Source organism: Penaeus monodon, chromosome 4 (assembly GCF_015228065.2).
Source record: "Penaeus monodon isolate SGIC_2016 chromosome 4, NSTDA_Pmon_1, whole genome shotgun sequence".
Classification (NCBI taxonomy): domain Eukaryota; kingdom Metazoa; phylum Arthropoda; class Malacostraca; order Decapoda; family Penaeidae; genus Penaeus; species Penaeus monodon.
Window position 1 is genome coordinate 56601428 of NC_051389.1, and position 14710 is coordinate 56616137.

Below are 14710 nucleotides of genomic sequence, written 5' to 3' on the forward strand. Positions count from 1 at the left end.
ACGAAAAACATAGGCTGGATTTGTTGGCTCCCGATTCCCGCAGCGGCGATGCAGGTGCGCGCGCGCGCTCTCTTGATTGCAGAGGCAGGTGGAAGGGAGAGGTCACGCTGGGTCACGGCGATGACGTAATGACCAGGTGTGTATCCACGTGATACATCTAATGCCTTTATATATATATATATATATATATATATATATATATATATATATATATATATATATATATATAGAATGAGAGAGAGAGAGGAGAGAGAGAGAGAGAGAGAGAGAGAGAGAGAGAGAGAGAGAGAGAGAGAGAGAGAGAGAGAGAGAGAGAGAGAGAGAGAGAAATATAGATATATAGACAGACAGATAGATAGATAGATAGATAGATAGAGACAGAGAGAGACAGAGAGACATAGATATAAATATATATAGATATATTATATATATCATATATATATATAGAGAGAGAGAGATAGATAGATAGATAGATAGACAGATAGATCCCTTTAACCTATCTCTCTCTCTCTCTCTCTCTCCCCTCTCTCTCTCTCTATATATATATATATATATATATATATATATAATATATATTATATATATAGAGAGAGAGAGAGAAAGAAGAGAGAGAGAGAGAGAGAGAGAGAGAGAGATAAATAGGTATAAATAGATATATAATATAGATAGATAGATAGATCCCTTTCACCTTCTCTCCCTCTCCCTCTCTCTTCCACGTCCCTACCTCTAACCTAAACGAAAAATTGGGCAGAGGGAGATGAAGTAACCGGTCACTGTCAATTATTCGCCGGAAAAATACCCGTATAAATGTCGAGGGCATTTAATCCATCAAAACCCTACAGAGACAAATCAATATAAACAAAACAACAACAACAAAAAGGCAAAAACTCGCGCAAAATGCACTACAGAAAATTGAGCCAACCCTCTACGGTGTCCATAAGGGCCATATCCGCCGAGAAAGCCAAAGTGGGGTCACCCCTAATGCCCTTCCTTGGACGCTGGGATGCGGGAGGAGGCGGGTGAGGGTGAGGGAGAAAGTGAGAGTGTGGGAGAAGGTGAGGGTCAGGGAGAAGGTGAGGGTCAGGGAGAAGGTGAGAGTGTGGGAGAAGGATGAGGGTGAGGGAGAAGGTGAGGGTGAGGGTGGGGATGAGTGAGGGAGAAGGAGAGGGGGAAAGGTGAGGGAGGAGAGAGGAGGGGAGGGAGAAAGGAGGATGAGGAGGAGGAGGAGGAGGAGAGGACGAGGAGAAAGTAGAGGTAGAGGTAGAGATACAGGTACAGGTAGAGGTAGAGGTGAGAGTGAGTGTGAGGGTGTAGTTGAGAATGAGGGTGAGGAAAGAAGAGAAAAGAGAGGATGAGAACAGTGAGAGAGAGAAGGGGGGGGGGAGTTGGAACCCTCCTCGTTATCTTTCGAAGTGTATTTTCAAAACTGCCTTCCGGTCTTCGAGGCTTCTGGATCGGCCCTCTTTATATAGGAGAAAAAAAAAATGTAAATATGATTATATGACACTCGAATCAATAATTTAATAAGGATTGCGCGAGGATTCGGAGTTACATGCAACGTTGCGTGTTCCTCTCGACGCGGCCTCTCCTCCCTCCTCTCTTATCTCGATTCTTGTCCTTCTTCCCTTTTCTTCTCTCGCTTTCTTTCCTTTTGTGCTTTCTTCCAATCTCTCTCTCTCTCTCTCTCTCTCTCTCTCTCTCTCTCTCTCTCTCTCTCTCTCTCTCTCTCTCTCTCTCTCTCTCTCTCTCTCTCTCTCTCACCTAATTTACACACCTTCCACCGCTCTCCACCCCCCACCTAACCCCCACCTAGCACCCCCCATCCTTCCCTTGCAACCTTCGCCTTGGTGCAACATTGCTGCTTACATTTAATCTTTCCCAACCTCCTCGCTCGTTCCCTTTCCTTCCCTCTCCCTCCCTTCCCACGTTTTCCTTCTCCCATGACCCCTCTCCCCCCTCTCTTGTATCGCCATCCCCCCTTCTTCTCTTCCTCCTCCCCTCTCCCCTTCCCCCTACGCTTAATCCTCTCTCCCCCCTCTCTTCCTCTATCTCCCCCCCTCTCTTCCTCTCCTCACCCTCTCTCTTCCTATTCCCCCTCTCCCCCATCTTTTCTTCCCCTCTCCCCCTCTTTTCTTCGCCTCTCCCCCCTCTCTTCCTCCCATCTCCCCCCTCTCTTCCTCCCTCTCCCCCCTCCCCCTTTCTTCCTCCTCCCCTCTCCCCTCACTCCATCTCATCGTTTTACCTCCCGGGTTGCATCAGTTGAGCTGCACGTGCATGCAACCCGTCGTGCATGAAAGCGGCTCCCATGCACGCCAACATATGGGAGGAGGAGGGGAGGAGGGGAGAGGAGGGGAGGGGAAGGGGGAGGAAGGGAGGGGAAGGGGGAGAAGGGAGGGAAGCGGGGATTGGTAAAAGCTCTGATCCTTAAAAACCCCACTTTGGGTGAGTCACCACAAGAAACGTTGCTTTACATATACGACTGTGTATATATACGCACATGTGTGTAAATGTGTATAGCTATTGTACCTAATGTATGCCATATATATATATAAAATAAATATATTATTATATATATATATATATATCTATATATTATATATATAATGGTGTAGTATGTTGTATGTATGTAATGTATGTATGTATGGTGTATGTAGTATGTAATGTATGATGTATGTATGTTTGTATGGTTGTATGTTGTATGTGTATGTATGTGTATATGTATGTGTATAAATATTATATACAGATATATAGATAGACAAACTGATAGAAAGGCTGGTGAAAAAAAAAATATATATAAATAAAACTATGCCAATAAGTAAAGGAGCAAAAATGAAAAAAAAAAAAAAAAAAAAAAAAAAACAAAAAAAAAAAAAAAAAAAAATTATATAAATATATATATATATAATTATATAAATATATAGATATATACATATATATATATATATAATATATATGTATGTATGTATATTACAAACAGAACATACAAACAAAATCAAATAGGCCTATACAATCACCCCCATTCTTGCACGTCCGGCCCAGAAGGCGCGATCTCATTCTTCAAATTCGAAAGAAATAATGATGCAGCATCCGTAGCTCATCTCCCGACGACCTGATGATGCTTCCAAGCTCTCGGCGGGAGATGGGAGAGGGAGCGAGGAAGAGAGATGAAGGAGAAGAAGAAGAGGGGGGGAGAGATAATCAGAAGACGAAGAGAAAGAGAGAGAGAGGGGGGGGTAATCAGAAGACAAAGAAGAAAGAGAGAGGGAGAGAAAGGAGAGGAAGAGAGGAAGGAGAGGAAGAGAGGAAGGAGAAGGAAGGGAAGATAAAAGGGGTGAGAGTAGAATGAGAGGCACAAACAGACAGGTATATAAACAGATAAATAGACAGACAGACAGACAGATAGATAGATCGATAGATAGATAGACCAGACAGGGAGATATCAGAACAAAGGAAAAGCGACTTTGGAAGAAGCTGGAAATAGGAAGGAGAGTAACAGGGAGTAGAGAAAAGAAAAGAAAAAGTAGAAACAATAAAAAACACATAAATACCAACAAATAAACAATCTAACCGAATACACCCCCTCCCCACCCCACCCCACCCCCCACCCAAAGAAAACACCAACCACCATAACCTCAAACAACCACCCACAACCCACACCTCACCCCCCCCCAAAAAAGAAAAAAAAAAAAAAAAAAAAAAAAAAAAAAAAAAAAAAAAAAAAAAAAAAAAATATATATATATAATATATAAATATATAATTAATAGATATATATATATATATGTATGTATATATGTATATATATATATATCCATTAACACAACCAGCCATTCCTAACAATCACAACCTCATCTGCATACGATCCGGAACACACGTCAGTTCCAGGACCGAGCCGTTCAAAAGCCACTCACCCCGGCGACTCTCTCGCTCTCTCTCTCTCGCTCTCCCGCCTTCAAAACATACCTGAGGAAAGAGAAGGAAAAAATTATGGTTAGATTTCTTGATTTATAATGATTTTTTAAGTTGTTGAAGGCAATTACAATAATAATAATAATAATAATAATGACCATACTAATACTAATACTAATACTAATAATAACAATAACATTAACAATAACAAAAACAACAACAAAGCAATAATAATAATCATAATATTCAGCAGCATCACAACAATAACAATAATATTAATATCACAATACTAATAATAGCTTTACCTATTAATAACTCCTAATGGCAATGCAGATTCCAGCCTTAATATGCCTTCATTCGGGACAAATAAACACAGACTCCCATGAGTTCGCTCTCTAATTTAGATACGAATCGAGATAAAGGCAGAGAGAGAGAGAGAGAGAGAGAGAGAGAGAGAGAGAGAGAGAGAGATGGGGGCAAGCAGACAGGCAAGAGTGACCGAGACCAGAGATCGAGACCAGAGATCGAGACCAGAGTTCGAGACCAGAGTTCGAGACCAGAGATCGAGACCGAGTTCGAGACCAGAGATCGAGACCAGAGATCGAGACCGAGTTCGAGACCAGAGATCGAGACCAGAGTTCGAGACCAGAGATCGAGACCAGAGATCGAGACCAGAGTTCGAAACAGGGAGAGAGACGGCTACAGCAACTTTCGGCGAGCAAACAAACCGCGGCCGCCACTTCGCAGGAACGACAGATTCCCCCGAAGATGAGCAGAAATCAAATCAAGGTTGCCGGGTTTGCCTCTTAAGGGGAGGTTTCCAAGCGTGTCTTTTAAGGGGCTTCTCCATCGCTACCCCCCCCACCCCCACCCCATCTTCTCCCCCCCAACCTTACCTCCTCTTCCCCCCCCTCTCTCTCCCTCCTCCTCTCCCCTCCCCCTCCCCCCTTCGGAAAGCTAATTAATCAAAACACTTGATATAACACGAAAATTGAAAACAAAAAAATATACAGCAACACTGAACAAAACAAAACAATAACGATATGAATAAGGAGAAAACAACAAAAAATAACAATAAAACTAATACGAAAGGGAATAAAAGCAACGTTAATAAAAACCGAGAAAAAGGGAAAAATCCAGCACAAAATCATCATTACCTTCTTACGATCTAGTTTCTCTGCCATCCGTCAAAGACAAATGGAAGATAAGCAAGAAAAAAGGAAAGATGTGAAGGGAAGAGAGAAAAGAAAGAGAGGGAGGGGGAAGGGAGAGAAAGGAAGAGAGGGAGGGGGGGAAGAGGGGGAGAGGAGGGGGAGAGTGAGAAGGAAAAGGGAGAGTGAGAGAGAAGATGACAAAGACAAAGACAAGAAGAAAGAGACAGAGAAAGAAAACAGAGAGAGAGAGAGAGAGAGAGAGAGAGAGAAGAGACTGACTCGGAGAATGGCGGAGATGCGAGCGATGGAGAGAGAGAGAGAGATGAGAGAGAGAGAGGAGATCTGAGAGAACGCCGAGAGAAGAGAGAGAGAGAGAGAGAGAGAAATCGACAGCAAAAAGAGCAAAAGAAAGAGAGAACGAAGATTAATCCCAAACGCAAGAACTTCATCCAAAGGCAACAATCATCCTTCGATAAAGCTACACGCGATTATCCCTTGCAACTGGGAAAGGCTCGCTCTTTCTCGCTCTCTGTCCCTCTTTCTCTCTCTTTCTTTTGATCTTCTCTCTTCCCTTCTATCTCGCTCTCTCTGTCTCTCTTTCTCTTGATCTTCTCTCTCTCTCTTTATCTCTCTCTGTCTCTCTTTCTCTTGATCTTCTCTCTCTCCCTCTTTCTCGCTCTCTCTATCTCTTTTTCTCTTGATCTTTCACTCCCGCTCTCACTCTCTCACTTTCACTCTCACACTCTCTCCCTCGCTCCCTCACTCCTTCACTCCCATACCCCCTCCCTCACTCCCTCTCTCCCTCTTTTCTTCACTCCTTCTCTCCCACATTCCCTCCCTCCCTCACTCTCCCACTCCCTCACACCCTCCCTCACTGACTCTCCCACTCCCTCACACCCTCCCTCACTGACTCTCCCACTCCCTCACACCCTCCTTCCCTCACTCTCCCACTCCCACACACCCTCCCTCCCTCTCTCCCTCACTCCCACACACCTTCCAACCCTCCCTCCCTCTCTCCCTCACCTCCTCTTCGCAACCAAGGCAAATTCCACTACATTTTCCTTCCCTTCTGCTTCATTTTTTTCCCCATCTTTCATTTTTGTTTTCCTCTCTTGTCCAAATTTCCCTCTTCTTATTAAACTTAATTAAGAACACAACCTTTCTGTCTTGAGCACACACAAAGGAACCAACCTTTCGCGGGAGGAGAAGAAAGAGGGTGAGAAAGAAAGAAATATAAAGAAATAAAAGAAATTAAATATTGGAGGGAGGGGGTGTGAGAGGAAGAGACAGAGAGAAAGAGAGAAAACGGAGAGAAAGAGAGAGAGAAAAAAAAAAGAAAACATAAGGAAAAGATTTAAAAAAAAAACAGAAAAAAAAATAAAGAGATAGACAGAGAGAGATAAATAGATAGATAGATACATATATATATATTATAATATAATAATATAATATCTAATATAAATATAATAGATATATATATAAATATACATCTACATATACATATATATATATATATATATATCATATATATATTTTATCTATATATATAGATATATATATATCTATATATACATATATATATACTATATAATATATAGATATATAGATATATATATTATAGAGAGAGAGAGAGAGAGAGAGAGAGACGAGAGAAGAGGGAGAGGAGAGGGGAGATGAGAGGAGAGAAGAGACGAGAGAGAGGAGAGAGAGAGAGACGAGGAGAACGAGAGAGGAGAGAGAGAGAGAGAGAGAGAGAGAGAGGAAGAGAGAGAGAGAGAGAGACAGAGAGAAAGAGAAAAGGAGAGAGAGAGAAAAGGAGAGAGAGAGAGAGAGGAGACATACGAATATTTCCCCCAAGTTCACATCATCTCCAGATGAAGAAAAGCAATTAAAACTCGGTTATAAAACCCAGCAATGAGACGGAGGGGGGAGGGGGGAGTGGGGGGTGGTCCTGGGCACTGCATCCCGAGTCATTACACTCCTAAATGAAAGTTCAAGTCACAGCTCTCGCCCTCGCCTCGCTCTCGAGGGCGATCTTAAAGCAACACATTATCTCTCGCTTGAAGCTCTCCGGAAGACGTAATTGGTTGACAAATGATCAATAAATAGATTAAATAAATGAATAATAACTCAATAAGTAAGTGAATAACTAATTAAGTAAATGGATAAATAGAGAAATAAACAAATAATAATGATGATGATGATGATGCCGGGAGCGAACGGGAAGTAGTGAGGATAAGAAAGGAAGAGAGGAATTGAAAATGTAGGAGAGAGAGAGAAGGGAAAGGGAGAGGAAAAGAGGAGAGAAAGATGGGGAGAAGAGGAGGATGAGATATGGTATATGCGAGCGGGGACTGGGTTAGGATTTATATATAGAGTAAACAAATGGGAGAGAATAAGAGAAGGATAGGAAAAGAGGGAAGGAGACGAGGGATAGAGAGAACGCGGATGAGAATAGAAGGTGTTCCCTGAGGGCATCGTGTATACAACCGCGCTCCCTAATTGCACGCGCGCCCGAAGTCAGTGTGCAGTGCGCCCGAAATGCAGAATATCCCCACGACACTTAGCTACACGAATAGCTACATGTGGGCGCTTTAGGGAACAGCGCCCGCCGACGGACGGGCGTGAGGAGGGAAGCTGTGAGGGAGGGAGGGGCGTGAGGAGGGAAACTGAGAGGGAGAGAGGGGCGGGAGAAGGGGCGTGAGGAGGGAAGCTGTGAGGGAGGGAGGACGTATTATGGGGAATGACTTGGGGAGGGTGGGGGGGGGCGTGAAGAGGGGAGGGTAAGGAGCGGAGGGGGGGTAGGGGTGTGAAGTCAAAGGGGAATGGGGAAAGCCTCGCAGTCTTCGCAGGTACAAACAGACTCATGTCCACGCTCATGTTCACACGCCCACACATACTCACCTCATTCTCATACCCCCCCCCCCCCCTTTGCCACTACCACACGCCCTACCCACTCACAATTCCAGAGAGAGAGGGAGGAGGAGGGAGGGAGGGAGGGAGGGAGGGAGGGAGGAGAGGAGAGGGAGGGAGGGCAGGACGGGCGAGAGAGAGAGAGAGAGAGAGAAGAGAGAGAGAAGGAAGAGAGGGAGAGAGAGAGAGAGAGAGAGAGAGAGAGAGAGAGAGAGAGAGGGAAAAGAGAGGGAAAGAGGAGAGAGAGAGGAGAGAGAGAGAAAGAAAAGGAGAAAGAAGGGAAACAGAGAAAAGAAAAGGAGAAAGAGAGAAAAGAAAGAAAGAAAGAGATAGAAAGGAGGAAATAAATAAAATAAAAGAAAGACGAGGAGAAAGGAAAGGAAGAGGGGAGAGCAGCGAAAGGGGCCACGTTGTGAACCGTTCTACCATTTCCGCGGTATCTTAGCACTAATATCACTGACAAATCTAGTACGCTCTTGAGTCTGGGCGGCGGCGGAGGAGGAGAAAGGAGGGAAGGAAGGGAAGGAAGAAGGGAGGGAGGGAAGGGAAGGGAAGGGAAGGGAAGGGAAGGAAGGGAAGGGAGGGAGGAGGGAGGGAGGATGGGACGGGAGAGGACCGGAGGGGAGGGAGGGGAAGGAGGGTGGGAAGCGAAGGAAGAGAAGGAAGAAGGAAAGGAAGGAAGGGTATTAGTAGGAAGGAAGGGAGAGAGGAAGGAAGGAGGGAAGGAGAGAAGGAAGGAAGGTGGGAAGGAAGAAAAAAAAAAAAAAAAAAAAACAGAATAGAGAAGAGGATGAAAAAAAAACACGAATACGTACGAAAAAGGAAAGAAAAAGAATCGAAGAAAAGACGGAAAAGGGTACGAAGGAAAGAGAAGAGAAAAGAGGAACAGAAGAAAGAGAGTAAATGAGGGGAAGAGGAGAAGGGATGGACACCTTGCACGCCACACAGACACGTCACACTCGTTGAATGATACATGTGTTAACAAGAAGCTACGAGGGGAGAAGTACGAAAGAAAGAGAAATAAATAAAAATGGCAATGGAGCGAGAAGAGCCCAGAGAGCAGTGTCACGAGAGCGAGTGACGGAGAGAGAGAGAGAGAGAGAGAGGAGAGAGAGCGAGAGGCAGCGGAGAGAGAAGAGGATGGAGAGAGAGATGGATGAGAGAGAGAGAGGAGAGAGAGAGAGAGAGATAGAGAGCGGGAGAGGGATGAGAGAGAGGGAGAGAGGGGGGAGAGAGGAGTTGGAGGGGAGAGAGGGAGAGAGGGGGGAGGGAGAGTAGGAAAGAGAGGGAAGCGAGGGAGGGGGGGGGGAAAAAAAAAAAAAAGGGAAGGGAAAGGGGGGTGCAGGGGTTATAGGTGGGAGGGAAACAGAGAGGGGGGGATAGGAGAAGGGAAGCGAGATAAATGGACAGGGGGAGAAAGGGAGAAGGAGGGTAAGAGGGAAGGAGGGAAGGAAGGATAGAGAGAAAGAGAAAGAGAAAGGGAGAGAGAAGAGAGAGAGAGAGAAGAGAGAGAGAGGAGAGAGACGAGAGAGAGAAAGAGAGAGAGGAGAGAGAGAGAATCGAGACGAGAGAGAGAGAGAGAGAGAGAGAGAGAGAGAGAGAGAGAGAGAGAGAAGAACGAAAGAAGAAAAGAAAAAAGAAAGAAAGAAAGAGAGAGAGAGGAGAGATTGAGAGAGAGACAGATGAGGAGAGAAGACGAGAGGATGGAGGACAAGAGAGGAGAGAGGGAGATGGACGGAGAGGAGGGGGGGAGAGGGAGAGAGAGAGGGAGAGAAAGAGGAGAGAGAGGAGGGGAGAGAGAGAGAAAGAAAGAAAAAGATCGGAAAGAGGAGAGAAAGAAAGAAGAGAGAGAGGAGAGAAGATGAGAGAGAGAGAGAGAGAGGGAGAAGAGAACGGAGCGAGAGAGATGAGAGAAGACAGAGAGAGGAGAGATTTTGAGAGAGAGAGAGAGACAGACAGACAGAGAGAGCATATACTTAAACAAACATACACCCACCCACAAGGTACGAATTGAAGTTGCTTACTTGCAGCTTTTATTTCACATAATCCGTAGAGGAAATTAAGCCCCATTTAGGCCACGCCCCAATTTCCCTTCCTCCTGCGACTACGTGAACCTTCAAGCTTAGGCAACGCGAGGAGAAAAGAAATCAAGAAACGGGAGCGTCGAAAGAAAGGAGAAGAGGGAGAGAGAAAGCAGCGAAGAAGAGGGGAGAGAGAAAGAAAGAAGAAGATGGAGAGAGAAAGAAAGCGATAAGGAGGAGAGAGAAAGAAAGGAAGAAGAGGGAGAGAGAAGAAAGGAAGAAGAGGGAAGAGAGAAGAAAGGAAGAAGAGGGAGAGAGAAAGAAAGGGTCGCACCATAACGGAGAGAGAAAGAAATAAAAAAGAGGGAAGAGAAAGAAATGAAGAAGAAGTGGAGAGATAAAAAAAGGAATGAAGAAGGAGAGAGAAGAATGCAGAAAGTATAGAGAAAGAAAAGAAGCGCGGGAGATAGACAGCAGGCAATAGAGGTAGGAGAGAGAAATAACAGTAAGATAGGGAGTATCCAAGCAAGGAAGGAGAAGGAGAGCAACAGGCAGGAAGAAGAGGGAGAGAGAAAAGAAAGGAAGAAAGAAAGAGGGAGAGAGGAAAGAAAAGAAAAGAGAAGAAAGTAGCGGAGAGAGAAAGAAAAGAAAGAAAGAGGGAGAGAGGAAAGAAAGGAAGAAAAGGGAGAGGAAAAGAAAGAAGATAGAGTGAGAGTAAGAAGAAAGAAGAAGGGAGAGGAGAAGAAAGAAAAGAAAGAGGGGAGAGAGCAAGAAAGTGAAGAAACGGGGAGAGAGAAAGAAAGTAAGAAAGGGAGAGAGAAAGAAGAAGAAGAGGGAAGAGAGAACGAAAGGAGAAGAGGGAGAGAGACAGAAAGGACGAGAAGGAGAGAGAATGAAAGGAAGAAAGACGGAGAGAGAAATAAGGAAGAGAAGTGGGGAGACTCAAAGAAAGTAGACGAATCGAGAGAAAGAACGGAAGAATCAGGAGATATCAAGACCTAGACTAAGTATAGATGAAAGACAGGAAGAAGCTGGAGAGAGACAGAAATAAGAAGTATGCGTCTCTTCACACGAAGGAAAAAGATATCGCTCCAAATCCCGTCGCCGTATCTCACATCCATTCCTACATTCTCTTCCTCACGTCACTACCTGTTGTTAGCAGACATCAATGCCGTTAACTTATTCTAGCCCTACATTCCTCCTACTCGCTCTTCCTGTCCCCCGCCTTCCCTCACTCCTACTTGCCATACTTCACTGCCCACTCCCTCCTTCCATCGGTCCGTTCTCTAACTCCCTGCCTCCCTTCCTCCTCCAATCTCCCGCCACTTCCTTTAGTCTCTCCCTCCCTAATGCTCGCCCGCTATCTTCTTCCTTCCTTCCTTCCTCCTCCCTCCTGACTTATTCCCTCTTTCCTTAGATATTCTTTTTATAGTCATCTCTCGAACTCGGCATTTTCCAACTCATAAATAATGAAAGGAGGAAGAAGAAGAAGAAGAAGAAAGGAAACAAGAGAGACAAAATGATACAAGATGCGAAGAAGGGGGTGTGAGATGGAAGAGGAAAGGCGAAGGAGAGACATGGAGAAAGGGGAGAGGAGGAAGACGGTGATAACGAGGGGAGAGGGAACCAAGCGCAGGTGTGGCGGATTGAGGAAGTGAGGCAGGCGAGAGAAAAGAGATAGAAAAAGAGCAATAAATGACATGGGGAGGGTGTATGGAACAAGAAAAGACCCATTAGTGAAGTAAAATAAATGACAGAAAAACACACACACACACACACACACACACACACACACACACACACACACACACACACACACAAACACAACACACAAACACAAACACACAAAACACACACAAATACAAACACACACACACACACACAAACAAACACACACACACACAAACACACACAAACACACACAAACACACACACAAACACAAACACACACACATCCAAACACAAACACACACACACACACACCCAAAATAGGGAGAAAGGGAGAAAATATGAGAAAAAAAACGAGAAACCGACGAAGACCCCAGCGAATCCTCCTACAGGTTCTCAATTTTACGCAAGAGAGCGCGGCATCTCTGTGCGGCGGCAGGAGGAAGGAGGCCCCGAGATGCTATCGCGAGGGATTACACTGGGGTTACAGGGGAGGAGGAGGGAAGAAGGAGGGAAGGAGGGAGAAAGGGGGATGAAGGAGGGAAGAAGGAGGGAGAAAGGGGGCGAAGGAGGGATGGAGGAGGAGGAGAGATGGAAGCAGGGAGTGAGAGAGAGAGAGAGAGAGACAAAGAGAGAGAGAGACAAAGAGAGAGAGAGAGACAGAGAGAGAGAGAGAGAGAGAGAGAGAGAGAGAGAGAGGAGAGAGAGAGAGAGAGAGAGAGAGAGAGAGAGAGAGAGGAAGAAATCATAAACCTTTCTACCTTTCTACCCTGGCAACGTTTTGGCAAGCTCCGCAAGACCTATATATTATTATTTTTTATTCCCGCCGCTGTGAATAATCTTTGTAAATCATTCCGAACCAAGCATCTCTCTCGCCCTCCTTCCGTTCCCGTCAACTTTTATTTAGAATTTTTACTTATTACACTCTTCCTTTCATTCTTATTTTACTCTGTTTACTCTTTCGTCTCCTGTATCAATGTCTCCCTCCCTCACTCCCTCTTTCTCTCCCTCCCTCCCTCCCTCTTTCTCCCCCCTCCCCTCCCTTCCTCCTTCCTCCTTCTCTCCCTCCCTCTTGTCTCTGTGACTGTGACTGTGACTGACCGACTGACTGACTGACTGACTGAGTTTGTTTGTTCTCGGGCGCGCGTGTGTGTGCGTGTGTGTGCGTGTGTGTGTGTGTGTGTGTGTGTGTGTGTGTGTGTGTGTGTGTGTGTGTGTGTGTGTGTGTGCGTGTGCGTGTGCGTGTGCGTGTGCGTGCGTGTGCGTGTGCGTGTGTGTTCGTGTTCGTGTTCGTGTTCGTGTGTTCATGTGTGTGTGTGTTCGTCCCTCCCCGTCCATGCCCGTCCCTAACCCCCAATCCCTGTCTCTATCCCATCGTTCTGTCCCGTCCCGTCGCTTTAACGTGTCGTAATAACACAATCGTTTATCAATGTCAAACCCAGCAATAAATTACATCAAGTATATAAACTCGCATTATATAAACCCTGAACTTTATATGTTTCCCTGGACCGTAATAAAGGCAAGTCTTGCATTCTTTCCTTATTTTTCATCTCTCTTTCTCTCTCTCCCTCTCCCTCTCCCTCTCCCTCTCTCCCTCTCCCTCTCCCTCTCCCTCTCCCTCTCCCTCTCCCTCTCCCTCTCCCTCTCCCTCTTTTCCCTCCGTTCTTCTTTTCTCTCTCTCTTCTCTCTCTCTCCTCTCCTCTCTCCTCTCTCTCTCTCTCCTCTCTCTCTCTCTCTCTCTCTCTCCCTCTCTCCCTCTCTCTCATTCCTTCCCTTCCTCCCTATATACATTTTCTCTTTGACTGTGAATATTAAAACTGAAAACTTTGGAATTAAAGAAAACCAAAAAGGAGAAGGAGGAGGAGGAGGAGGAGGAGGAGGAGGAGGAGGAAGAAGAGAAGGATGAAGAGGAAGAGGAGGATGAAGAGGAAGAGGATGAAGAGAAAGAGGATGAAGAGGAAGAGGATGAAGAGGATAAAGAGGAAGAAGAAGAGGAAGAAGAGAAGGAAGAAGAGGAAGAAGGGGAGGAGGAGAACGGAAGAGGAAGAAGGGGGAGGCGGATTAAAACGAGAAGAGAAGAAAAATAGACAATTGAAAAAAAAAGACGCAGAAAAGGGAGGAACTTATCAAAAAAAGGGGAAACATATATGTGTGTACCCATACGTATCTACACACGCGAAAAAATTCACGTGCGTCTATGTGTACAAGCATAGGCGAGACAGAAAGAGACTGTGAGAGAATGTGAGAGAATGTGGCCAGACATCGGTGCACATTACGGCAAACGAGATGGGGGAGGGGGGGGGAGGCAATGTTGATAGGTTGCCAGGATGTGGTAGGCAGAAAATGAACGTCATTGGAAGGGAAGCATGCATGTAGTTTGCCTTGTTAGTTGCAGTGTTGCAGGGAGTCGTGCCTTTCGACGGAAATGTTAAGGTGTAGCTTGTGTGTAGGAGGGAGGGAGGAATGGAGGGGGAAGGGAGAGAGAGAAGGAGGAATGGAGGGGGAAGGGAGAGAGAGAGAAGGAGGGAAGGAGGGGGAGGGGACAGAGAGGGAGAGAGAGAGTGCAAGTATGAGGGAGAGGGAGTGAGGGAGAGAGAGTGTGCAAGTATGAGGGAGAGGGGTTGAGGGAGAGAGGGAGGGAGGCATATAAAAAGAATGAATGAATGTATATATATATATATATATATATTATATATATATATATATATATATAAAGAGTATATAACCAAATGTATTGTTTATTGAGGAAGTAAAGTGTATAAACCAGTTAATACTAAGAAAACAAAAACAAAAAAAAGGTCCTTTAAAACAAACAGTGAACCCCGACAACTGACTCGGCAAGTGGAAGTTGGGAAAAAAAACAGCTGGGTGGGCGAAAGTGGGCACCTTCCCCGGGTGGGTAGGTGGATAGGAGGGAAGGTGGATAGGAGGGTAGGTGGGTAGGAGGGTAGGAGAGCAGGAGGGTAGGAGGGTAGGTGGGTAGGTGGGTAGGAGGGTAGGAGAGCAGGAGGGTAGGAAGGTGGGTGGGTTGTTGGGTGGGTGGGTTG

General features: G+C 45.4%; 1 protein-coding gene across 1 annotated transcript in view; it reads left to right on the plus strand.

Annotated features, from left to right (window-relative positions):
- The first annotated feature begins 4377 nt into the window (after nt 1-4377).
- Nucleotides 4378-14710, plus strand: part of LOC119572625 — a 43082-nt gene continuing 32749 nt past the window's right edge. Inside the window, exon 1 of the mRNA XM_037919730.1 lies at nt 4378-4704. Within this exon, the coding sequence (XP_037775658.1) occupies nt 4378-4704 (327 nt within the window). The remainder of the gene's footprint in view (nt 4705-14710) is intronic.